The sequence below is a fragment of the Bubalus bubalis genome, chromosome 23 (genome assembly GCF_019923935.1).
Source record: "Bubalus bubalis isolate 160015118507 breed Murrah chromosome 23, NDDB_SH_1, whole genome shotgun sequence".
Classification (NCBI taxonomy): Eukaryota; Metazoa; Chordata; class Mammalia; order Artiodactyla; family Bovidae; genus Bubalus; species Bubalus bubalis.
In genome coordinates this window covers 13,823,953-13,851,305 of record NC_059179.1, presented here as the reverse complement: position 1 = coordinate 13,851,305, position 27,353 = coordinate 13,823,953, and the positions used below count along the sequence as shown (strand labels likewise).

The window sequence follows — 27,353 nt, the reverse complement described above, 5'->3', positions numbered from 1 at the left end:
TCTGTCCATAGGATTTTCTAGGCAAGAGTACTGGAGTGGGGTGCCATTGCCTTCTCCGAGTAACCATGAATTCAGAAACACCAACCAATGCAAAATATTGTTGACTCAACTAGCCCTCAGGGAGGGGGATGGGAGGAAATTAGGACTAAGGCATGTGACAAAACATTGGTCCTTGAGACTAGACTACAAAGAGCAGTTACTACTTTACATATAAATTTTCTGGAGGAAAACAGAAAAGCTGTTTAAACACTATTTGATAACAGAGTCTACTTATCTCATAAGACATGTACTACATTAGAGAAAACAATTTTATAATAAAGGAAGAACTTTCAATCACCATTGGATGCAGTTAAGTTTTCAAGCCCTGTTAACAATAAACCCTATAATGATGATCTTGAAAGAGAAGTTAAGGGTTAATACCTGTCTTATAGGATTTAGTCATCTTAAATGTGAGAACTTAAAGTCCTCAAAGATATCAGGTCTTTTATAAAAAACTTATGAGTTAAAGAGGGCTGTGATTTTATTAGCAATAAGTGCAAATTCTCTCAAAATGGTAAAAAGCTCCAACATAAACTGGATTTTGCTTAAATTATACCTGTAGATAACTGTAAACAAATTGAAATGGTTAATTCTTTCTGTACCCCAAATAAAGGTTTAGATATATACCTTTAGAATTTTCCTGGCCACTTTGTGTTGGTACTGGACATGTGACAGAAGGAGTTAGATATGGGTCCACACAAAGTGAGCTACAGAGATTTTTAATAATTTTTGAATTGGGACAGGGAGTCCTTGTTGTGCACTGCTGAAGTAGTTTGGCCATCCATTGAGCTGCGTAGTTCTGCACTAGCGTATTCTCTTCTTTTTTAATTGTCTCCATTAATGGTTTTATAATAGGATTTAATTTCTCCGGCAGTTGCTGCAAGCTCACAACTGCACATGCAGCAAAAGTATGCACTCTCAACTGCAACACTTGCCACTCCTGGTTGGTCTCTGTAACTGTCATTTGGACCTGCTGTCGTTTACTATCTAACTGCTGTAATACTTGAGGATTTAAATTGAAGGATGATGTGACTTCATTAAAAACAGTAGTGACCTATTAAAGAGAGAAATCAAGAATCATTAATGACATCAACCCCAAGTAGCCTGTAAATTCTTAAAGGGAAGACAGCAGCTTTCTGTTTCAACTGTAAATTCTACAATATCTAGTACATTTTAGTATTCAGTAAACTAAATGTCTGAAACCTTCCAAGTAAACTTTATTTTAATCTGACTTAACATTGTATTATACTTTTTTAAGAAAGACACAATCTCTTCAGAGACTTCTTATATTTAGTAAGTTTGAGTGAAAAATCAACACATAATACCCACATAGTACTTTGGTGAAATAACACTGTGAGCAAATATAAATCAATTCTTTGAGAATGGTATAACAGTTAATTCTTTAATTACCAAGAACTGCTTGAAGCTACGACTGTGGCATCAGACTACTTTACAAGCTCCATTAAAAGACTGTTCATTGTATCTTTTTAAAACAACCTAATGAGATGTAACTCACATACAGTACACTCAAAGTGTACAGTTCAATGGGTTTTACTATATTCAGAATTGTACAATCATCACCACAATTTTAGAACATTCATCTCCAAAATGAAACTCAATACCTATTAGTAGTAACACCTCATTCCTCCATCCTATGTAACCACTTATCTACATTCTATCTTCACAGATTTGCCTATTCTGGACATTTTCATATAAACTAATGTATAATCTTTTATGACCAGATTCTTTCATTTAGCATCTTTAAAGGTTCACTGATGTTTTAGCATGTATAATTACTTCATTCCTTTTTTTGGCTAAATAATATTATACTACATGGATATACCATATTGCATTCTTCCATTCATTAGCTGATGAATGGTTGGGTTGGTTCCACCTTAGTTAATATTACAAATAATGTTGCTAAGAACATTTATGTACAAAATTTTGTGTGCACTTGTTTTTTAAATTACCATTTAAAGATAGTATGATGGCTTGCTGCTGCTGCTGCTAAGTCGCTTCAGTCGTGTCTGACTCTGTGCGACCCCATAGACGGCAGCCCACCAGGCTCTGCCGTCCCTGGGATTCTCCAGGCAAGAACACTGGAGTGGGTTGCCATTTCCTTCTCCAATGCATGAAAGTGAAAAGTGAAAGTGAAGTCACTCAGTCGTGTCCGACTCTTAGCGACCCCATGGACTGCAGCCCACCAGGCTCCTCCATCCATGGGATTTTCCAGGCAAGAGTACTGGAGTGGGGTGCCATTGCCTTCTCCAAGTATGATGGCTTACATAACAAAAATAGTCTTCTTGTTTGATAAATAACTGGAATCATAAAAAGGCTCTATAAATAGATCCAATCTGATCAATGTTGGTCAGAAAAGTCTGTAACATTAAAGAACCTATCTTTTTAAAAATGGATAACCCAATTTTTCAGACTTAGAAATGATCAACTTTCTTATGGGCAAGACTGATAATGCCAGACTTTTATTATGAGAAGCACAACAGACACACAGATAAGATGTTCTTCTATCACTAAAACTATGAAAGACTTTAAGATCTTTTATCACTATAAAATATGAAAGACTTTAAATTGAGCTTTATCTGCTTGATTGTGTCTGCTCTCTACAAAGAAACATGATCATATACCACTTCTAGCTTATATTCTCCACTTTGCTTTGTCTGTTTTATGTGTTCAAGCTCTGCATAAGATTATTTGAAACAGGGTTTCACTACTAAAAGTTTAAAAACACTGTCCTAAATACACTATGCTTCTGTCAATTTTCAATGATTATAGGCAGCTTAGGTAAAGCTTTCCAATTTCCATTCATTCATTCAGTCAACGAATATTTAATGAGTAATACTAAAACATGAGTAAAACCAATGTCTTTATACACTCAAAAAATGTGGAGACTAATGTGGGAGACACACAGGTAAACAAAGACAATACAGCATGAAACTAAGGTAAGTGCAAGTTGCTGTGGGAGCCCAAGGGCAGCTTACCTCTTCTCAGATGACAAAAGCAATGAAAGCTTGTTAGAGGCAGTTACACTTATGCTAGGTTTTTAAACAATAGTTAAGTCTGGAGTTATGAGGACATCTTGGAAAAAAAAGCTGAGGTAGTGCGTGGAAGTCGAGGCCACTGTTCAAGGAACTGACAGCAGTCATCACGGCTTAAGCACAGGGCTTAGATGAAAGAACGTCAAGAAATGAACTTGGGATGAGCATAGAGGGTTGAGGGTAGGGAATTTCTGGCAAAGGGAAGAGGATTTCAGACATGGAAGAGAGAATAAGTGAAGCACAGAAAGTGAACAAGGGTGGTGTACTTTTGCAAGAGAAAAACTAACTAGGCTTAAGTGGAGGAAGTTTGAGAAATAATGAGAAAAGAGATGGGGAGTTTAGAGGTGGTGTTGAAAGAAAGGAAAAAACCAAAATCAAGGAGAAAGAAAATAATGTTTTTAAGTAGGGGAGGGATGTGTTCAGAATGGCGCTAAGAACTTCACTCGTCTGGCACAGCAGGCAGGGTGAAATGAACCCGAGACTGCCTGGAGCCTGAGAGATGAGTCAGGACCTAGTCATAAAATACTAAGGCCTTTGACTGGGTTGCAGTGATGGAAACAGAGAAAGAACAAACACATGAAACTTTCTGAAAGGAAATAACAAGATTTGAGACTGTGGATAAAAAGGGCTATTTTCTGTTAGAAAATAAATTCCAGTTTTGGTGGTGTTAAGTTTGAAATGACAGTGAGATATCCAAACAAAAATGCCTAACTGAAGAACATAAAAGATCAAGAGAAGACAGTACAGCCCATGGATAAGAACTAAATTATGCAAATGGTGAGAGACAAAGCCTGTATCTGGCAGGTAAGAGAAAAATAGGAATGCAAAGAAAGATACAAAGAACAACTCTTAGCCAGGGCCAAGATTAATCTTTTAAAACTGTTCTTCCCTCAAATATGCTCTTCTGGAGACTCTGATATCCTAGGTTAAAACCACTGGACTAAGGAAGTTGATGAAACAGAACAGTAGTTCCACTAGGGACTAAGAGATCTGAATAAGAAAAGCTTTAAAAGGCCATGTAATAGCTGTAAAAAAATCTTGTCAGAAACACTAAAAAGGGACCCCAGACCTTAAAGAAAATTTGAGATTTTATTCTAAGAAAGCAAAACATGGGGAAGGGGAGGCAAAAAGGAGAAATTATATAAAAACAATAAAGAAGACTAGAGCAATTTTAGCTTTTTCTCACAGGTGAAAGAAACCAAAAACAATTTCAACTATATTGTGTGTGTGTTTTTTTTTTAAATAAGAAAGGGGGATAAGAAATGAAATATGCTCCTTCACAGGATTAACTCAAGTAAAGTAGCCGAACTTCTGATTCTATAACTCAGGAAGAACTGTTTCACACTACCTAACCTCAAAGACTCACTAAATACAAAGACACAGCAATGCAAACACCGCTCCTGGCACACAGAGACAAACAATGAACAAATCGAGCCAGGCACAGAGCCGCACATCCATTTCCAATAAGTTTTGACAAAGGAAGCAAAACAATACGATGGAAAAAGGAAAATCTTTTCAATAAATGACAGTGAAAAAATTAGGTATCTATATGAAACAATGCAGTCTCTATTTAGCACTATACATAAACGTAAATATGGATGATTAAACATAAAAACTACAATGCTTTAGAAGAAAATGTGTGTGAATACCTTCGTCACTTGGAAACAAGAAAAGGTACCTTAGATCACAGAACACAATAACCATAAAAGAAAACAACTGATAAACGAGACTTCATCAAACTTAAAAATACCTGCTCATTCAAAGACAAAGCAAGCCTCATATTGGGAGAAAATGTTCTGAAAGCATCTATATGATAAGGATTGGTATCCAAAATATATAAAAAAAACTCCTACAACTCAATAATAAAAAGAGAACCTAATTAAAAATAGACAAGAGCTGAAAACACATTTTGGAAAGGAAGATCAACAAATGGTGAATAAGACACAAAAAAGTTTTACACTTATTAGTCATCAAGGAAATGCCAAGTTAAAACCACAATGCCACTGTCACACAACCACCAGAAAGGCAAAAATTACAAAGAGTGACCATCACCAACTGTTGGTGATGATGTGGAGCAACCAAAACTCTCATATATTGCTGATTAGAAGGTAAAATGATATAGCCACTTTTGGGAAACTGCAATTTTTTATAAAACTAAATAAACATCTCAGCCTATGACCCAGCAATGCTACTATGTATTTACCCAAGAGAAATGAAAACATGTCTTAAAAAAACTTATACAAAAATGTTTATAGCAGCTCTGTTCATAACAGCTAAAAACTTGGAGCAGCCCAAGTGTTCATCAGGAGAAGGGCTTACACTTAATGTGGCATGTTTATACAATGAAAGAAAACTCAGCAATACAAAAGAATGAACTACTGATACATGTAACATCACAGATGATTTTAAAAAACATCATGCTGAAAAAGATCCTTACATTGAACAGCACAGAGTGTATGGTTCCATTTATATGATATTCAAGAACAGGCAAAAGTAATCTATGATGCATGAGAAACCAGAACTAGCGTTCTCTGAGGGCAGGAGATTGACTGGGAAGTGGGTATGGTACTGGCTGTATCTTGACAGAGGTTTGGGTTTCAAAGGTATACATTTCTGTTAAAATTCATCATATATTCCATTGAAGATTTGTACAATTCATAGAACATAAGTTTTACCTCAAAGAAAGAGCAAATAACCATAAAAACTAAATTTTAGTTAATGACACAAGAAAGAGCAAAAAAAGGGAAAACCCTGAATTTTAGTTGAGGTGTACTGATAGCTGTCTGCGACTTATTTAGAAATACATCAAAAATATGGATTAATGGTTGCATATTGCAATTAATACATATATGATAAAGCAAATTTAGTAAAGTGTTAACTGGAATCTAGTTGGTAGGTATATGAGTATTATTTGTATAATTCTCTTATGTTTGAATGTTTTCACTGTAAGTTAGGAAGGGGGAGGAGAAATACTCAGAAACATTTTTCCCCCCATACTCTGCCAGTCTTAGGCAAAACTGAGAAATGACAAAAGGCAACAGCTTTTGCTAATAAAGGTGTATTGGTTTGTCAAAGCTTTTTTTTTTAAAAATCCCTTCCCCATTCTCTTGTTTGAAGAAAAGTCAATACAATGAAATAACCTTTCCAAAGGGAATTTAATTCCATTAAAATTTCCACCTAATTACTCTTACTTTATTCTGAATATATGATAGGCTGCTGCTGCTGCTGCTAAGTCGCTTCAGTCGTGTCCCCATAGACGGCAGCCCACCAGGCTCCCCCGTCCCTGGGATTCTCCAGGCAAGAACACTGAAGTGGGTTGCCATTTCCTTCTCCAATATGATAGGCTACCAAGCCACAAATAGATTCAACAAATTAAGTGTTTTTGTGGTAAACATGACATTGGCAAATTTCTTATCTTATTTCATGCTCTAAAATTAAGAAAGTCACTTCTCTACTCACCAGGTCATTAGCTTGATCAATTGTAAAAACGTTGTTGTTTACTCTATTACCAACTTCAATATGTGCATCAGCTAATGATGAAATAAGCTGTTTACACTCATTTTGCATTCGTGTAAATGGAATGGCAATTTCATCATAATACAAATGTTCTGAAAGGGTATCAAGCAAACGTGGCTGCACAGCTAGGGTAACAGCTCTACACTCCTAAAATGTAACAGACAACAAATATTCAGGGCAAATACGTAAATGTAATTCTAGAAATGCATAATCTTCACTTGCAAACTACCAAGTCTAAATTTCTATTGTTTTTGAATCTATATTCTGTTATCTCCCAGAACATAGTTAGTTTCACAGAGAAAAGGTAACACACCCAAACTACTCTAAAATTTTAATATGAATGACTACAGAACATGCACATGGAACTATTACAATTTCATTAAATTTTCCACCTAATTACTCTTACTGTATTCTGAATTTATTCCAAGACAGATTTAAAAATATACAACTGTAAAAAGAAATCAGTCAGAAAAGAACACTTAGCATGCACTAAAAAATGTTATTTAAAAACTCATTAGATTTCTTAACAATTGAACCCATAGTTTCACATGCCATACTGTAGAAATGGATATATAATTTAAAAGCTACTCACCTGCCCCCAAATTTAACTAACCCTTCCCACTCTCTCTGGTTGTTGCCTGCCCCAACCAGAGGGGGAATGACCTCAGTGGTGAGCCATGAGGGATTCTGTGGGATCTGGGTGATCAGCCTGGGCTTCACAGAGTAAGTCCAGAGAAGCTCTGTGAGGGTCCAGAAACCGAACTGTCAACACTTGCTGCTGAGTCTGAGAGGCACAAAAACACAGCATCACTGCCTCTCCAGCACACCACGTCCTGCCTAAAAACAGATGAGCCTTGCTTCTTTCCAGAGGCAAAGCTGGGGTTTCAGTTGCAATAGAGCATGGCTCAATTACTTTTAGACACAGCTTTGACAAACTGTTAAGAGGCAGTAACAAGCAACTCTCACAGCAAGTGCAGACAGTTAAATTTCCAGAATTCCAGTCAATGGAATAAACAAAGCCAGCAGGAAGTTTCTTTGATTTACAGAAGCAAGTCTTACACAAAATCAATACATCTTACTAGAAGTTAAAAATTAAAGGGGCTGCAAGGGAATGGTTTATTTGGAAATACAAAGATTTGGGTTTAAATGTGCTGATTTTATTCTTCCTGTGACCAAAAATCTGCCCTTGCTACTACTCATACAAATGGACTTCTAGCTCTCAAAGCCTCTTATGTTTTGTAGTTCTCAGGTACAAAACTGGGGGTTCTAAGAAAAAAGGCTAGGGTTAAAGGCAAATGAGAGAGAAACAATGTTTCAGTATAACTTGCAATACTTTTCTATAAATGTTCAATTTTTTAACAGAGAAAATTTTCACTTTTCTGTTTGTAAAATACAATGAAAATAATCCTAATAGCTAATGGAACCTAGTTTAGATTGTCTTCATTTATTTGGGGGCAAAATCTTACCTTCTGTAAAGCAGCCCATTCACAGATTACCAAAGCTACACTAATTCTCTGTAAGGCAGATTTGGAGTTCAAATGGAAGAGTAGTAACTGGCCAAGGGATTCTGCTGGTTTAATTTCTTGGGTTACCACATTTACACTTGGATCACAAATACAGCAACAAAGGGCTCCTAACAGCCTAGGAGGGAAAAAAAAGACGTTACTATAAAAATTACTTTATAAAAAAGTTTCCCCTACTGAAGCTATAACTTTTCCCAGGGAAGACTTAACTCCTATCTTATCTTCATTAAAAAAAAATACAAATTCTTGGAGAAGGAAGTGGCAAACCACTCCAGTATTTTTGCCTGGGAAATCCCATGGACAGAGGAGCCTGGAGGGCAACAGCTCATGGAGTCACAAAGAGTCAAACATGACTTAGCAACTAAAACAACAAAACGAACAAAGGAGATTTTCAGACCTGAAAACACAGTTATGTGGCCTAGCTGTTCAAATTTTGTTGTGGACTGTGCAACTGTTCGGCTGCCTTCCCAAACAAATTTTAGTATCTGCCATTTAAGATGACTTCACCTAAGCTTAAAGTATATGTGCACCAAAAAATTACAAATCTTGGTTTTAAAACTTCAAAAGAATGAAAAATGTTTTCTTACTTTTTAATTTTTTTCTTACTCTAGTATGATGGAGGAAGGATTGACAGACACATGGGAGGAATCTTTTGGTTAAATGACTTTTGAATTTATGTATACTCACTTGGCGGCCATCATTCTGGCCCGCATAACAACAAAGTCCCTGGTGGCGGGGTCTTCCATGACGGTGTCGGCACCTGCAATGTACTCCTGAAGCGCTTTACTCTGGCTTTGGCCCTGGCGCACCTTACCACCTGTTTTTTCCTAAGTGAATAAGGGAGGAAAATAATAATTAAAGATTTACCATTAAAATTTAACAGACAACATAAAAAATAATCTCATTTGTTACAATTCCACTAGAATACAGTTCTTTCACAAAACTTTAATGGATAAAAATTACTATGCATTTTGTCAAGGTGCCAATAATTTTTCTTTCTGTTACAATAATAATATCACACTTATAATAAAGCAATACAGATTTCTTAACAGTTACTGTATTAATAATTATAAGCTGAACATACAAATACATTATGTTCCTCTACACTTACTTTGGCTCTAGCTTTTACTTCCAGCAACATATTTAAATCAATAGGTAAATGAGAAGGCTGCATCATTAAGCAAAGCCATGCAGCCATCCATGGACAAGCAGCTGCTACCACATACTGAACTGAAGCCTTGCTCAACAATTCCATCCAAACCTGCAGAATGAGAAGGGAACAAGAAAATGAAATTTTTCTAGCAAGGTCTAATAAAACCTAATACTTTTAGTGATATTGAATTGAAAAAAAAAAGTAGGAAATAGCACAAAAATTAATTTAAAAATTCAACATATAGGCTTACTTTGAAATACTGTTTTAGGGTAGAGAAGTTTGTATACTAAAAAAAAGTAATACAAAAGAAAGTTTTTTAAAAAAGAATACAAAGTGTTTTCCTCAGTATTTTATGAAAATCATTTTTTAAAATACCCATAAAAAAGTTATCAAAATTTCAGTAAATATCTGGAATCCTTTAATTTGTATCATAAAGCTCTACATGCATTCCTATATTCAATACATGCTTCAATATAAAACAGCTCCTGCTAAATTTAGAAAAGTAATACCCTTAGTATATGCTAGAGTAATATCCTAGTAATATCCAATATATCAGAGTAATGAAAGTTACTCAATTGTGTCCAACTCTTTGTGACCCCATGGACTTTACAGTCCATGGAATTCTCCAGGCCAAAATACTGGAGTGGGTAGCCTTTCCCTTCTCCAGGGGATCTTCCCAACCCAGGGATAGAACTCAGGTCTCCCACATTGCAGGCGAATTCTTTACCAGCTGAGCCACAAAGGAAGCCCAAGAATACCGGAGTGGGTAGCCTATCCGTTCTTCAGGAGATTTTCCCGACCCAGGAATCAAACCGGGGTCTCCTGCATTGCAGGTGGATTCTTTACCAACTGAGCTATGAGAGAAGCCATATCAGAGTAATATACTAGAGTAATATCCTAGTATAAATTAAAAACAATGTAAATCCTGATTCATGATCCTACTCAATAAAGCACTTAAAAAAAATAATTTTATTTATTTATTTATGGTCGTGCTGGGTCCTTGGTGCTGCAGGGGCTTCTCACTGCAGTGGCTTCTCTTGTTGCAGCGCAGGGCTCTAGAGCACTCAGGCTCAGCAGCTGCGGCTCCCAGGCTCTAGGGTACAGGCTCAGTTGTGGCACATAGGCTTAGCAGCTCAGAGGCATGTGGGATGCTTCCTGATCAGAGGTGGATTCTTTACCAGCGTGCCACCAGCACTTTTCTTGATGCCTAACATTAAATGGGCTAGGGCCAGCATGTAGAAACACCACCAATGTTAACCCACAGCTGTTAACAAGGAGCCACTTCAGAGGCCAATGATTCAAGACTACGTTAACAGATATTAAAGGTACAACAGTGCTATTTCCTCCCATAAATATTATTAAACATATCAAGTGGCTATTCTTTATAGGTTCCAACACATATGACCAATATTCCTAAATAAAAGGAAAAAGTACAAGTCTAAATTATGACTGTAACAGACTCTATATATTACCAATAAATCTCAAAAGATACTCTTTAGGACAGATAAACATCCTGATAGAAAGCAAAATAAGTGATGGAAAAAAGTTGTCTTTTCTTCATTTTTTATTTTCTGTATTGAGGCTATGAAGAAAGTGCTTAACACACCTGCCTAATGGGTCACACAACTAACCAGGACTTAACCATTATAATCCATAAAAAGTCTATTTCCTTGATCTCCAGACTATTAAAATGTCTCGGATGATTTCTAATTTCTTAAATCCCTGATCAACAACTGTACAGAATTATGAAAAAAATTTTTTACATCTACCAAGGTACTGGGAAAAGGAGTACAGATATATTCACCACATACCTTGTGAATGAGGTCCAGAATTTCCTGGCTGCTTTCTAAAACACAAAACTGAAATATGTGTCGAAGCATATCAGGAAGGATGGGTGTAAGCCAAGATGAAGAGTTCTAAAAAAAGCAAAATCAAAATTATAACATAATTCTGCAGCGCTAGCTTATTTTAAAAGTTTTAAGTCAAGTAACAGAAGTACTACCATGAAAAGACTGTTATGACTTCATAAAAAACGTTCAACTGGTGATACATTTTGACAAGATTCTGAGCAAAAACACTGTGTTATTCCAATGATTTGGAGAAATTAAATGGCATACAGTCTCTAGGAACCTGGAGAAAGTCTGATTATGATTAACAACACTGAATTTTGCTTCTAATAAACTGAAATCATCCTGTATATGGGAGCAAGCTCTAACCAGCGACATCTCTTTGGTTTCATTGTGTATCACTGCTCTGTCAGGGAAATTTGATAAATGATCACACTACAGTTGTGCTAGATAATCAGCTTAAGTTGTATGTGCTCATCATTAATGCAAGGAAAGAACGGTGAGATGATATCCAATCTAGAAAATTCAACTTTGAGTTCACTACAAAATTAAAGCCAAAGTTCCTAATTTATTTGGGTTAAGGACCCTCTGAAAATCAGGGAAAGACTATGCACAATCTTCTCTTAGAAAAATACATTTATATACATACTTATGTATAATATTTTGCTTTCCGCTTCAGGGATTTCCTTAAGCTCAGGTTTAAAACCTCAATCTAAGGAATTTCTCAACAAATCAAAAGCCCATCCAAATCAAGCAATCAAATGGTGCTTAACTAAATCCACTGTGTGCTCAGAATTGTAGAAAAGGAATCTCATGTTGTCTACTGTACAAATTACAAGCTCGCTGAGTAAGAACTAAAAATTTTATTAACTAGTTCACAGTACTTAACATCACATCCTTCCACAATTTAAAAAAAATAAAAACTATGTTGTCTGGAAGAAAGCTGAGCACAGAAGAATTGATGCTTTTGAACTGTGGTGTTGGAGAGGACTCTTGAGAGTCCCTTGGACTGCAAGGAGATCCAACCAGTCCATCCTAAAGGAGATCAGTCCTGGGTCTGGAAGGACTGATATTGAAGCTGAAACTCCAATACTTTGGCCACCTGATACAAAGAGCTGACTCATCTGAAAAGACCCTGATGCTGGAAAAGATTGACGGCAGGAGGAGAAGGGGATGACAGAGGATGAGATGGTTGGATGGCATCACCGACTCAATGGACATGAGTTTGAGTAAACTCTGGGAGTTGGTGATGGACAGGGAGGCCTGGCATGCTGCAGTTCACAGGGTCGCAAACAGTTGGACACGAGTGAGCAACTGAACTGAACTGTCTGGAAGACACTGAAGAGAAATTTGGAAAATGTTTAACTGAATTTCCAGAAAGTGAGAAGGTCTAGGGATAATGTATAACTCAGAAAGCTACCTATAGTTCTCTTGCCAGTAGGAAACCAATAACCCTGGTCTTCTTTTTTTCACGTTTCTCAAAATGGCTTGAAAGAAATTTAAAACAGACTGCAAAATCATCAGCTGGGGGGAGCCTACTCAGGGACAGGGGATGCCTTAAAGAACTACTTTTCATTGAAAGGGAAAGGGACATTGGAAAGAAGAAAAGTTCTCCTTTCCTCAGCAGAGAACAGGCACAATTAGGAAAGCTGTAATAGCACTAAGCAAATAATTTAATGTTACTCTCCAATAATTTCTTCTCATTTCCCCCTACCATATTTACCAGTTCTCTTAATCCACCCCTAACCTCATCACTGGAAATCAAAACAGTTGCTTGTAGATCCCAAAGCCATACCTATAGATGAAGATTCCCCCCCCCAATATTAATAAATAGTGAATGTAATATAAATTGTAGTAGTCTTCTCAGGCTATAAACTTTGTTACTCTAGTAAATTCTACTTTATAATTATTTAAAAAAACAACCAAAGGAATAAATGAATGAAAGAACACAGGGTGTTTTTACGGTAGAGAAACTATTCTGTAAGATCTAATAATGGAAAGATCATCACACATCTGTGAAAATCAGTAAAATGAACATGTAACATCAAGAGTGAAGCCAAGGGAACTCCCTGGAGGTCCAGTGGTTAGGACAGTGCTTTCACTGCCTAGGGCCGGGATTCAATTCCTGGTCAGGAAACTAAGATCCTGTAAGCTATGTGGCACAGCCCAGAAAAAAAGTGAAGCCTAATATAACTACGGATTGGTTGATAATGACATGTCAACGTTCGTTCACTAACTGTAACATTCTGGTGTGCGATGTTGATGGTGGGAACAGCTATGTGGGGGAGGTAGGAGGTATACGGATGGGCACTCTGTATTTTCTGTTTAATTTTGCTTTATAAAGTCAAGTCAATAAATAAAGAGGAAAATAAAATTTAAAAAATAAAGAGAAACCAAAAGCCCAACCAAACAAAAAATCCAACCCAGAATATGCAGGTCACTATCATCACAGGAATGAGGATTTTTAAAAATGCAGATTTCTCCAGCAATACAACATAAAGTCTGCCTAGCAGAAAATACAAGTTACAAAATAAAGCTGAGAAAACAGCTAAGGCTATTCTATCTGAACAATTGTGCAAGCATCTCCTTTTAGTTATTGTTACAAAAAGTTACATGCTTCAGCTCACTGTTAGTATTTTCTCCAAAAATCATTAAGTACAATTTGGCCAATCCAGAAACACCCTGCCTCTTGCAAATCTGAAAGTTGGTTTACCTGTTTTCATAAATTTTGTGCCTGTCTTCCAGGAGACACTGACTTAGGCAGGTAACCTAATGTTGCTTTTTATTTACAGGTTTATTAAACTGAACTGGTTAGGAGTGGGGTACAGTGAGGGGTACAATACTTTAAACTGCTTACAAATTAACCACGTTGGGATTTCCCATCCCAGAATTTTAAAAAATAGTCAGTGGACTTCTAGTATGCTACTAACTAGGAGTCTCCTAGTCACAAATTTCCCTTCTAATCTTAGGCAAAGTCTGGAAAGTTTTGATGACTTCAGTAGTAGTCTGCTGCAGCTGCTGCTGCTAAGTCGCTTCAGTCGTGTCCGACTCTGTGCGACCCCACAGACGGCAGCCCAGTAGGCTCCTCTGTCCCTGGGATTCTCCAGGCAAGAATACTGAAGTGGGTTGCCACTTCTTTCTCCAATGTATGAAACTGAAAGTGAAGTCGCTCAATCATGCCGGATTTTTAGCAACCCCATGGCCTGCAGCCTACCAGGCTCCTCTGTCCATGGGATTTTCCAGGCAAGAATACTGGGGTGGGGTGCCATTGCCTTCTCCTCAGTAGTAGTCTAGCAGAGTATAATCCATATTACAGAAAAATTCCTACCACAGACTGTTTACTTTACCAGGTTTAAATTAACTATAAGCTATACTACAACAACTCAAGTTATAAGTGAATTCACGTTTTAAGAGGGCTTTAAAAAATATTTTGGTTTATGTTAAATAATTGACACAGTATTAGCATTTTATGTTATTTTTATAATGAGGGTCAGATGGAGGGGTGGGCATCTGTGGGAATACTCAGGGGAATGCCTGATACTTATTTAGTGTAAAGAGAATGGGGCAGTCTCTGTACAGCTCCTTTATTCAGACTGGTGTTCCTGCCTTCACTCTGCCTTTGTGGAACTCAGAATAAGGAACACTGATGACAAGCAAAAATAAGACCGTTTGACATGTCACTATATTTACAAAATCAAGGTGAAACTTTTGGCCATCTACATCCCCTTGTGCTCAGTCCTTCAGCCAGACCAGTTTCCTTTCCCTTCCTCTTTAGTGCCATCATGCTCACTCCTGTATATGTTCTTCCTCTGTTACCCTGCTCTTCACCTGGTAAATTCCATTCATCTTTCAGGTCTCAGTTTCAACTGTACTTTCAGAAAGACACTTCCTTGACCTTTACTCATCTCACTAGTAGGGATCCAGCAGCACCACCTTCTTCCCCTACCAGACCCTTCCCTCAATATGTAATGATGGCTTTATAAAATGGCCACTATGTAATTATAAGGGCCTGTTTAGTTGTCTTCTTCTGTCTTGCTTACCTTCCTGTTTTAAGCTCTACAGAAGGAAACAGAACTTTTCTCTTACCAATCAGTATCTAGAAAATTGTAGGCACTAAAATAACTGTTGAACAAATCTACCTTGATTATGAGAATAATCAAAGTCACAAGGAATAGCTGGTAATATGGAAAATTTCCCACAATTGTAGGATTGCAGTAAATCCCTAACTGGAAAAATTGGCATCTTAAGTGGGATAAGATCTTGCCAGCACCATTTTGCTATGCCCCCTCTTTTATCTTCCCACAAGCACACCCATAAAGTGTGTAGATGTCGGCAGGGAAGGGGGAGGGGGGAGCAGCAATCTGATTATCATTTACCATGAACACCTGATTCATGTCAGTAGGTATCATCATTTCTATCTCCATATCAAATGATATGGGGTTGCAAGGAAGAAAATCTGGAAAGAAGCTACATCAAAGTTATGAATCATACTGAGTTCTCAGCTCCTCTACTAATTTGGTCTGAAATCCTATTTTGGCCCACTGCCAAAAAACAAAACCCAATTCTATAATTAGACAACTTGTAACGCCTTGTTTTATTTGTCCAACCAATATTTATTGAAAGTTAGATAAATATTTAAACTTTGCTCTCTTTTCATACCTTTATAAAATCTGACCAATACCTGATTATGCTTATGTTCTCAAATGCCAAAGTCTCAGTCAGCTCTGTTTTTTTGGTCTTTATTCCCTTCTCTAAATATGCATACAGTAAATTTTCTTACATCCTGGACTAAATATGCCCCCAAATTCCAACTCAATCTCATGTATATCTTCATGCTAAATTTGTAAGCATCATGCTAATGCTTGCCTTTCAAATAAAAATCAATACTTTTATGTACTAACATTTTCAATGACTCAGAAGGTGACTCTGATGCAAAGAGAATGGAAAAGCTTATCCAGTCAACAAAATATGGCTAAACTAGAGGTTAATGTCCAGAATATATTTTCCTAGTTGAAAGAAGAGACGTCGCTCAGTCATGTCCGACTCTTTGCGACCCCATGGACTGTAGCCCACCAGGCTCCTCTGTCCATGGGATTCTCCAGGCAAGAATACTGGAGTGGGTTACCATTTCCTTCTCCAGGGGATCTTCCCAACCCAGGGATCAAACCCGGGTCTCCCGCATGGCAGGCAGATGCTTTATCCTCTGAGCCACCAGGGAAGGGTTCCTAAGTTGAGTTCTGACTAAAACCACTATTAAATATAGTGGTTATGAACACTAATTAATCTAGACATTCCAGTAAAGTAATTTACAGATAAACATATACATTCATATATAAACTTGCATGAATAAATACAGTCTATAGAAAGCAAAATCAAGTAATGCTCTACATGAGAAGAGAACCTAAAAAAATGAATAGATACGTATGATTCATTTTGCTGCATAGCAGAAGCTCACACATGATAAATCAACTAAACTCCAATAAAAACTTTTTTAAAAAAGGAAAAACAAATGATAAACTACTTCACTTTGTCAAGCTCTTAGTTCAGCCCCCCCCAAAAAAAGTTACATCCTGATTTTAAGTCATTGCTGCTGCTGCTAAGTCGTTTCAGTCGTGTCCAACTCTATGCGATGCCATGGACTGCAGCCTACCAGGCTCCTCCATCCATGGGATTTTCCGGGCAACAGTACTGGAGTGGGGTGCCATTGCCTTCTCCTTTTAAGTCATTACCAAATAAAATTAATTTGGTTTGCCTAAGAGTTCTTATTTCATACTCCCTGAGAAGCCAGACTTGCTAATACTTTCACATGTTAACATCAGAGATAAAAGCACAGAGATTAAACAATTTATCTTCAAAGATGCCAAAGTATGTCATAAAAGAGTCTAATACAAATGAGATTTCGGGAATTTCCTGGCAGTCCAGTGGTTAGGACTTCATGCTTCAACTGCCCAGGGCCCAGATTCCATCCCTGGTCAAGGAATTAGGATCCTCCAAGCCATGTGGTGCAGGCAAATAAATTTTTTAAAAAAGAGAATTTATAAATAACTTATTAACTGTGGTTCTATACAAAAACATTTTAGAGACAAGCATATATGCATACATACTTATGATGGGATAAGTTGTAAGATTCAGGCTATCTTCCTTATAAAGTCTTATGGTTTTGCAAAACAAAACAAAATTACTAAAGATAAGCATATGAAAAGATGTTCAACATCATATATCATTAGAGAACTTCAAGTTTAAACTATAGTGAGATATCACTACACACTTATTAGAAAGGCTAAAATCAACAACACTGACAACATGAATTGCTGGGGGGAGGATATATGGCAACAGAAACTCCTAATTCATTGATGGTGGAAATGTAAACTGGTACAGACATTTTTGGAAGACGTTTTCTTATAAAATTAAATATATTCTTAGCATATGATCCAGCAATTGTGTGCTTTAGTATTTACCCAAGTGCACTGAAAACTATGCCCATACCAAAACCGGCACACAAATGTTTAAAACTTCATTCAAACTGATAAAAACAGAAAGAAATGAAAATATCCTTTAACAGGTGAATATATGAACTGTGTCACATCCATACAATGCAATATTACAAAGTGATAAAAAGAAATTAACTATCAACTTATAAAAAAGACATGGAGAAACCTTAATTTTGTAATGCTAAATGAAACAGAAGCCACTATTAAAAGGCAATATACTACATGTGTGTGTGGCTCAGTCGTTTCCAACTCTTTGCCACCCCATGGACTGCAGCCTGCCAGGCTCCCCTGTCCACGGAATTCTCCAGGCAAGAATACTGGAATGGGTAGCCATTTCCTTCTCCAGGGGATCTTTCCAACCCAGGGATCAAACCCAAGTTTCCTGCATTGCAGGCAGATTTTTTATCATCTGAGCCACCAGGGAAGCCCACATACTACATAACTCCAACTATGTGGTATTCTGGAAAAGGGAAAAGTATGAGAACAATATAAAGAGTAGTGGTTGCTAAGGTTTTGAAGGGAGGAAAGTGGAAATGCACAGGTGCAGCACAGGCATTTTTTAGCACAGTGAAACTATTCCTTATGATACTCTCATGGGGAGCACATACCACTGTACATATGTCAACCCACAGAATCTACACTATAAGGAGTAATTCCTCGTGTAAACTGTGGGCTTTAGTTAATAACATACCAATACTGGTTCATCAACTGCAACAAATGCACTACACTAATGCATGTTAGCTAAAGGGGAAACTGTGCATATGGGTAGGGGCATATGGAACTATGGACTTTTTGCTCAGCTTTTCTGTAAACCTAAAATTGCTCCTAAAAGTAAAGTGTATTAAAAAAAAAACAACAAAAAAAAAAACAACATGAAGGGAAGAAATTTGATAATTTTGACAGGTCTATCTAAAGTGAATTTAAGAATATTTACATCAAAAACACTTAGGCAAAACTCACAAAACCAAAAAAAAATAATAATAATAATAATAATGTGAAAACTCAGAACCCATGCCTGATCAACTAAGCATTATATTAATAAAATGGACATGATAGTTTTTTCTTAGAAGATTCTGATCAGACAAAAAAGATAATGCAAAAGGAAATTTACAAATGTTGATTCATGGTAGTGCAACACAATACCGTGCTATAAATTAAAGTAGGTCTACATGGAATATTCCTAATTCACATAGGAATGCATGGTTGATGAACACACAAGAGACATTTATCCACAGTATTAATATATAGTCTAAAAGAAAATTAACCATTGTTTTTTAAAGACCACTGGCTCAAACTGCAGCACCTGTAAGTAACAGCATAAGAAATGGATTCCTTATGATGTTTCCCTAAATTCTAGTATTTTGTTTGACCTTTAGGTCTATTTTTAAAACAGGAATGTGAAGCCTTTTACAGACAGGGCAAGGATTACTCAGCTCATAACAGATTTCTATTTACACAGTGATATTACCTGAAGGTTCTCTGTAGGCATTTCAATGTGTTACTCCTTGGAAATAAAATGCTCTTAAGACTGAGTATTCCTTAAAAGGAAGTAAGTGCCTAGCAATTGTATTATCAGTCTTTTCAAGTCACACTGCAGAGCTTCACAGGTAGCTTTCTAACCTGGGATGGTTTTTGCCAACCATCCAACTGTCAACCATACAGAGCAGGCAAAGAATGAATAACATGATCTTTGACAGGAAGGGATGATTTAATCTTTGGTTCAACAAAAACTTACTGAGAGCCACCTTGTGTTAAGCAATATTCCATGGGCAGGGAATACAATCTACAACAGTATTAAAATACTTCTGCCCTTATGATGATTATATTTTTATGTATCTACATAGTCAACATATCAATTTTACTAGCCCTAGCATTCTCCTTATCTTTATGTGAAGCAAGGGTAACCTGGTGGTCAGATTGATCTTACAAAATTAATCTCTAAAAATTTCAAGATTACTGTAGTTATTAGTTCTTACCTGGTCTTGTGTTGATAATAAAGTGAACAGAGTCTCCAAGGCCGCTCTTCGAACTGATGATATAGTGTGATGCAAAAAAGGCCAGACACGTGGAACTAAAACTGTGAGTGACTGCTGAATACTAATAAAGAAGACACAGATTAATCTTATTCATCCTTAGTTGAAATTCTGTTGAAACATCATCTAAATATCATTTCCTTATGGACCTAGCAACTTTTTTGATGAATAAATTCTAAAAAGACAATACAATTTTCCTATGAACACTTGCTTAACACCCTCATACAAAACTGTTATTGTAACACCAGAATAGAACAAATGCAGTCATAAAGAGTAGCAGAAACATTAACATGAGGTTATTCTGTGGCACTAATACCATAAATCACCTCTATCAAATTAGAACTTTTCAATATAACTGCATTTATTCTCAGTCTGTTCTCACTCAGGAAAATGGGACATGTATCTTAGCTGATAGTCAGCCTACACAAAAATCAGGATTGTTAATCCTTACTCCTTTCCTACTATTAACTCCAACGGGTAACCAATAGGTGCACAGAATTTATATCCCCCTTTGAGGCCATCTCTATCACATATCAAAAGAAGCAAGAGATGGTAATGGTAGTAGCTTTGGAATTTATTATCCTAAACTAGCATTACTAAATTTTATGGCAAACTCAAGTTATCTTCCTTCTCACAGATTAGATTTTAAATGTGAAAGCAAGCAAAGGCACGAGTTGGCTAACAACTTGGACCATAGGATTCCTGTCACATCCATGAGTCATTTATAAAAGTCACCTCAAATTAGCAAATTATTTATAAGTAGCATTTGAAATATATACCTCGAAAGAAAAAGACATGAGGAAAAAAGAATATGTCAGTGTAATTATCTGTTCTTTTGGCTCCTCTCAGGAGGTCCATCTTTTAATGATATTTTCATTACTTGCAGATTTAAATGAACGTCGCCTTTTACATTTATTTACACATCTAGTAAATTTACTTATAAAATTACAACTTAAATACATGCACACACAGACATAAAACAGACTCAAATATGAAAAAGCATTATAGCAGGTCTTGTTAATAGTGTAACTCTTCATGCTCCAAATACATGCTGCATTTCTTCTTACATAAGCTGGAAAGTATCTGCCAAATATCACAACATATGAAGCAAATTTTCTAAGGCAATTTTGAAAAAAAAAAAAAAAAGATCAAAAACTACATTATTTCACACTGAATTAACAGAATTTTCACTACATTCTTTGATTTTGTTTTTACATTATCTAGCTTTTCCAACACTGTCCACTTGATTATATACATACATTTTTTAAGTCCAAAGCCTTTATTTTTTAGGGCAAGTGCAAACAAACCAAGGCTCACAGTTCAAGTTCACTCTACATGAGTTTTTAAATAAAGTTTTATAGGATTACAGGTACGTTCATTCCTTTATGTAGTATCTACAACCGCTTTTGTGCTACACAGACAGAGTTGAGTAGCTTTGACAGAGACCATATGGCCACAAAGCCAAAGCCTCACTATCTGGACAGAAAAAGTTTGCCAACCCCTAACAATAATTAAGAATTCTTGCATTTTGCAGCTTGAGAAGGGCTTTCACACAGATTAACTCATTTAACCCTTATACCAATGAAAGTGTCTGAAAATTAGGAAACACCATATATGCACTACCATTTCAATTTTTCTCTTCACTTTATAGGCACTTATTTTGCTATTCCAATTTTGGGTTGTCCCACTAGCCTAAATTTAACATTGAAGGACGACCGCAGGTCAGTATTATCTGAAACATTCTCTCCCTTCCTGATAAGTGATTATTGAAATCAAGAAAATATTTATTTGTGAAACATGAAAAACATGTGTGATGTTTTTCACACATCAATGATTTTCATTGGAAACAGATTTACTCACAGAATCAGAAATCATTTATAATCACAATTATATAAACATTCATTGACTACACTTACTAGCCTAAGAAGAGTAATTAATTTTCTCATCTAATTTTTTTTCCTGTATCTCCAAGGGTATTAATATTTAGGAGCCAGTCTAAAAGGCAGGGAATACATTAATTAGCTAAGCTTCATTTAAGATATCAAGACAGTAAAATAAATGACACTAAATTTTTGGTTTACGTCTTTGCTTTACCCATTCTCTGCTTTTGAACATTATATTACATTATTATGTATTCCCTTCCTGTTAAGTGATTATTGAAATCAAGAAAATAATTTCTTTGTGAACATCACAAAGAAAATGCTTACAGAGTAGCAAAATTTGGAAATGTAAAACTGATGTTCACTGATAATTCTATTAACCAGTCACAAAGGCTACAAAATTCTATAGTCTAGAGCTAGAGGTGAAAATAAAATGGATAACTGTTTATCTAAAGTTAACTATCATAGGATGAACAAGTTGAATGATTATATAATGGAATTAACCCAAGAATATAGCCTCTCTAAGTTTCTGCCCCCAAAGAGCTGGTGGCTAGAGAATGAAGAAGAAAAGTCCTCCTGAAAATAACTGTCTTTGGCATCCCCTACTTACAGTGCTGTTCTAAAAGATTCTAGACTATCATATTTTTAATTATCTGGAACTGTATGTAAACACTTTCTACTTTATTCCATTGAATAGAAATAATTACCTGCATTGTTGAACCTGAGGATAAGTTAACAAGGATGACAGAAGAGTCATAATACTATTTGTTGAAGCTGTTAGATCATCTAGTTCCAGAAGAGCATCCCATAATGTATTTATAATGAAAGGTACCTATAAGATCAGTTATCAAAAAAACGGTTATTAATTTTGCAAGAAATATTCACCAGCCATGCCAAACTGTATTTCAGGAGTCACTACTGATTCAATAACATATACAACCCCAATGACCTTGGATAATCCCAGTTCTCAGTAAAATTAAGGAGGAAACATTATTCGTCTTCAACAATTCTCTACCCTTCTTTTTAATGCCACTCAGCTCTACTTTGGCATTTACCTTTCTAGCAAGGTTCATAATGGATGGAGAATTCAAGAAATAAGATATCCCAACTGTATTTTCCATAAAAAAAAAAAAATCATAAACTTTGAAAACAATACAGCTTACACATACATGTCAGGACCCTCTGAGCAATTTTAATCTAGTTAAAACGTTCTTAATCATCATGAAAAGACAAATTTAGTTTCTGAGCTTTCGAAGTACTCTCAAATACACATGTTCTGGTTTTAACAATAGAGGGAAATCAGATGGACCTTAAAAAAATCAGATGGGCATTTCAAAAATGAAAACATAATAAAAAATCAAAAGTCAAAATCAAAACAAGCAAAAATCTCATTTGCCTAAAAACCAGGAATGAAATGAACAAGGAATGGTTACTTTCTTTTTAAGGAAGTTCTCCACATATTCTGTACATGAAAGGGAAAGATAAAAAGACACAATTCACTCTTCCCAAGAATATATATATCAAGATCTTATGCACCAGAGGGCTGACATAAGAAAAATGGAGATGTTAAAAAAAAAAAAAACCAACCTCATTGTTTTTTCTAACACGCTACACAACAAATGTAAAAGGCTCTATAGGAAAAAAATGCAAAAATATTTACTTTTTGTGTCTGAAGATACACAAGGCTTTCTACCACAGGTACTAATGATGCTGCAGCAACAGCTCTGACATCATCATCAAGATCCTGGAGTCCTTCAATTATTCTAGTTAAAACTTTAGGCAATAAAGTATTAATTACATCCTATAAAAGAGTATACCAAAACAGATTAATTTCTATAGTACAAGTGATGTGCTTAAAAAATCTTTTATTAAATTAACATACAAAAGTATAAATTTCAATATTTAGTTTAAAAGAATCATGTAAACAGAAATGAAAAGTGTCATTAGATGACTATGTAATTAATCTCATTTGAAAAAGAACATAATAGTATTAATACTTCATTATTCAATGTGACTTGAAACATCAGAACATGTTTTCAAGGCAGGAACATGAATTCCCACTGTGAATACACATACATATATACTCCTATGCTAGAACCTGAACTTCTATCTCAATCACTGACAACCAAAGGGAATATGAGAGAAAAGAAAAAAGAAAATCATCTCTTCCTGCTTCTCATTACTCCAACCTACCCTCTTTTCAATTGCCCCAACAGTCAGCCCCCAAAGGTTACTCCTGTGATCATACACTAGAAATCTCACTGAGAATTGGTCTTGCTATGAAACAGAAACAGGTTTCCAAGCATAATTCTCTTTTAATTCATACTTAAATTGTTAGTAGCATCACCTGTCTCTATAATACTACCTCAAGAAAGCAAATCTTGAAGGACTGGCTTATCTGTAACACTAAGAATCTAGAGCCAGTTCATTTAATTAATGAGAATAAACTAAGGGGAAAAACTCTCCCATACATGCTTCAAAAACTGAAGTGTTTACCTGACGAACTGCCAAAGCATACTTTATTCCTAGCAGACCACCATGTCTAACTTCCCACTGTTCTTGTGTAAGTAATTTAAGCAGCACATCCACAGTCTTATGAACTCCTGTTTCATTCATGTGTTTTAACACCACACCTAACGTTTGAGCACAAGTTTCACGAACCGGTGCCACAACCTAAAAATGAGAAAGCAAGAAAATTCACATTTGCAAAAAAATATATACATATACATACATACATACATATATACATATATATATATATTTTAAGAATCTGAAATCTGATTGGGTAAAGCCTCCCTTAGGATACTTACTTCATCAGAAACAAAGTCTCCAAATCTGTCTAAAGCGAACACACAAAGGAGTCTAATAACCAAGTCTTCCAACCACTCTTGATGCTGTTGAATCATCTGTTAAAATTATCATTTTAATAACACATTAAAACATATTAGGTCCAAAAACCAAAACTAAACTATTACAGCAAACTAAAACAAAACACTGGGACAGATTATTTTAACTGTAGGAACAATAACCAAACTATGGAATAGTCCCAATTACTACCTTCAATATTAACCACATCTTCTTTGATGATTATTTATTTGGATATACTGTACCAAAATCTAAAAAATTCATGAATTCTATTATTTTACTTGCACTCCCAGAGAAACTGAGAAACCACTTAAGGTTGCTGTAATATCAACTACTTCTATTCAGTTCGGTTCAGTCGCTCAGTTGTGTCCGACTGTTTGCAACCACATGGACTGCAGCACGCCAGGCTTCCCAGTCCATCACCAACTCCCAGAGCTTGCTCAAACTCATGTCCATCAAGTCAAAGATGCCATCCAACCATCTCATCCTCTGTCGTCCCCTTCTCCTCCAGCCCTCAATCTTTCCCAGCATCAGGGTCTTTTCCGGTGAGTCAGTTCTTCACATCAGGTGGCCAAAGTATCTATTATCTAGCCTATTACTACCACCTCCATGTTACACCAGTCACATTGCTTACTGACCTTTAAACAATACTCTCATTCATCTCACTCTACATTCTAATCCATTACACCCTGCTCAAATATGAGTGCTTCTACATACTTTTCCACTCAATATTTCTGAACATCTTTCCCTTGAACTCATTCTTTCTCTATCTATAATACAAATAAACCTCTTCCGAATTTTTTAACCTTTTTCCTTATGTTCACCCCTCCATATTTCTTACTATTTACTTCTCATTTCTACTTCATGGCACATGCTCTGCTACTTTCCTGAGAAAGAGGATATCTACTGAAATCTGATGATAATTTTGATTTACTACACTTACACTTACCTCTTCTAAAGTGCTATCTCCCATTTTACCACCACTTTTCCCATGAGCTTTAAGGATTTCCCTAAGTCCAGTGCCTGCACCATGTCGAACCTAAAAAGAACCCAGAAGCAAATATCAAAGGTTAAATGCTTAAGAAACAGTGTTTAACTTTTCTTCAATATGAAAAAGGGATACTAGATTTTTAAGAAATTGGAACAAACTGAGTGGGACTTCACAAGAATGTGTTTTTCTTCTACTATCCAAGAAGAATTACATATATTTATCTCACAAGTTTGATTATATGGATTTTATTTTTTTAAAAGGCAAAAAATAGCTATTCTGAGTTCTGTCTGAGATACTAATCTGCTCGGCTGTCATTCCTCTACTCTCTACTTGCATTCAGCATTATCTACAGCAAAGGAGAGAAAAGAAGCATCATATAATGTTCCTTATAGTCCAAACACCAATATTTTAGAAATAAATACATCAAAACTAAGGTTCAAAGCCATGAGTGTTAAACATCAAAGGAAGACAATTTAAATAAAATGTCTCATGACTAACACTTTATTGTAGCCCTGAAGCTTCTGCAGTGTCATCTGGGAGGGGGAAACACGCCACCGACACTGCCCCCACTTACTAAAGGCCCCATTCGAGTTAAAATGTGAACAGCTTTGAACAGAAATTCATCTGGGAGCAGAAAGCTAAAGGCAAAGCTAAAGCTAAAAGGTATTCCAAAACAGTGTTTTAAAATTACTCAGAGACCAACCAAAGACTCTTTTGAGACTACCAACCCTCAATTTCAACCAGAAGAACTTCACTTTCATCTCTTCTACATACTGAGGGCTGTTCAAGATCTTTTTTTTTTTTTTTTCCAAGATCTTTTTTGAAGAAATATTTCTGAGGCTAAGCTACCACTTGCAAACTACTGGTCTTAATCAAAACTGTCCACTTTCAAAGGAAGTTTTTTACTTACAGAGATATGCAACTCTTTATGAAGTGCCCTGACAAGTGGTTCTGAGAGGGACATAGGGGAAAAATAAGGACTCTGACAAGACAGATTATGATTGATATAGTTTCTATCATTAGCAAAGAAAAGAGTTGAGAGAAATTGTAATGAAGAAATCCTACCTCCCAGGAGGGATTAAAAAGGTCATTGCAAAGTTCTTCACAAAAGCTTTCCAAAGGCCATTCATTTGTCTGAATAAGAAAAACCAAATTAATATTACTTTAAAAGATCTATTTTATGCCAATAATTTAAGTGTATTTATTTGTAGGACTAACAATAATAGTCAGGTTTTTAAATAATCAAAAAATTTTACTAACAAAAAGTACTTTGATTTTTAATAACAAAATTTCTCAATTAACAGATTATTATATTATATACCATCTACTAACACATTAGTATGAAAAAATTATAAATGATTTCAAAGGATGCTTCAGGGTATTTCAGTAGTACCTCTTCAATTAAGGGAGAGCTGTCTGGAATATTATCAATCAGAACTTTGGAATCAACTGCAGACTGATTAATAACAACATTTGATGTCTTTCGTCTCTTTTCTTCTGGTTCCCCATCTGTGCTATCATTGCTTAAAAAAAAAAAAAAAAAAGGTCACCATTTATTTAAAAGAACTGAATACAGAACACTGTGAACCACAATGAATGTAAGAAAGTAAAGACTGTTTACCCACAGAGCTCTTTCCTACAACAGAATTTGGTAAATAATCCTGGATTATTACCTACTATTTGGCTTAGCCCTCAGCCAAAAAAAATATGATGTAATATAGTGACAGTTCTCACCTTACAAAAGTAGCAGTCTTAACTTGTAGCCCTCAGGCCATCTCTCTGAATTCACTCTCTAATACTCTTACTTCTGTCTACTCATGCCAGCCATACAACCTTTCTGTTTCTTGAATATTACATGATTCAGGTATTTATACTTGTTCCCTTTACCTGGAATGCACTCCCCTTGGAAGATTGTCAATCCTTGTTCAGAGCTCGTAATTATTATGGGAAAAAAAAAAAAAA

At 35.9% G+C, this 27,353-nt stretch overlaps 2 protein-coding genes across 5 annotated transcripts in view; one reads left to right on the top strand and one right to left on the bottom strand.

Moving 5' to 3' along the window:
- Positions 1-27,353, top strand: part of FGFBP3 (fibroblast growth factor binding protein 3) — a 139,960-nt gene that overhangs the window by 59,736 nt on the left and 52,871 nt on the right. The window lies entirely within an intron of this gene.
- Positions 1-27,353, bottom strand: part of BTAF1 (B-TFIID TATA-box binding protein associated factor 1) — an 88,463-nt gene that overhangs the window by 25,969 nt on the left and 35,141 nt on the right. For all 4 annotated transcript variants that reach the window (XM_044935419.1, XM_044935420.1, XM_025274157.2 and 1 more), the window contains exons 7-20: positions 26,785-26,914; positions 26,457-26,525; positions 25,350-25,439; positions 24,346-24,441; positions 24,032-24,208; positions 23,196-23,336; positions 22,243-22,367; positions 19,599-19,719; positions 11,096-11,200; positions 9,243-9,392; positions 8,819-8,958; positions 8,075-8,249; positions 6,552-6,755; positions 667-1,093 (exon numbers count right to left, since the gene is read on the bottom strand). In XM_044935419.1, coding sequence (XP_044791354.1) covers positions 667-1,093; positions 6,552-6,755; positions 8,075-8,249; positions 8,819-8,958; positions 9,243-9,392; positions 11,096-11,200; positions 19,599-19,719; positions 22,243-22,367; positions 23,196-23,336; positions 24,032-24,208; positions 24,346-24,441; positions 25,350-25,439; positions 26,457-26,525; positions 26,785-26,914 — 2,150 coding nt within the window. The remainder of the gene's footprint in view (positions 1-666; positions 1,094-6,551; positions 6,756-8,074; positions 8,250-8,818; positions 8,959-9,242; positions 9,393-11,095; positions 11,201-19,598; positions 19,720-22,242; positions 22,368-23,195; positions 23,337-24,031; positions 24,209-24,345; positions 24,442-25,349; positions 25,440-26,456; positions 26,526-26,784; positions 26,915-27,353) is intronic.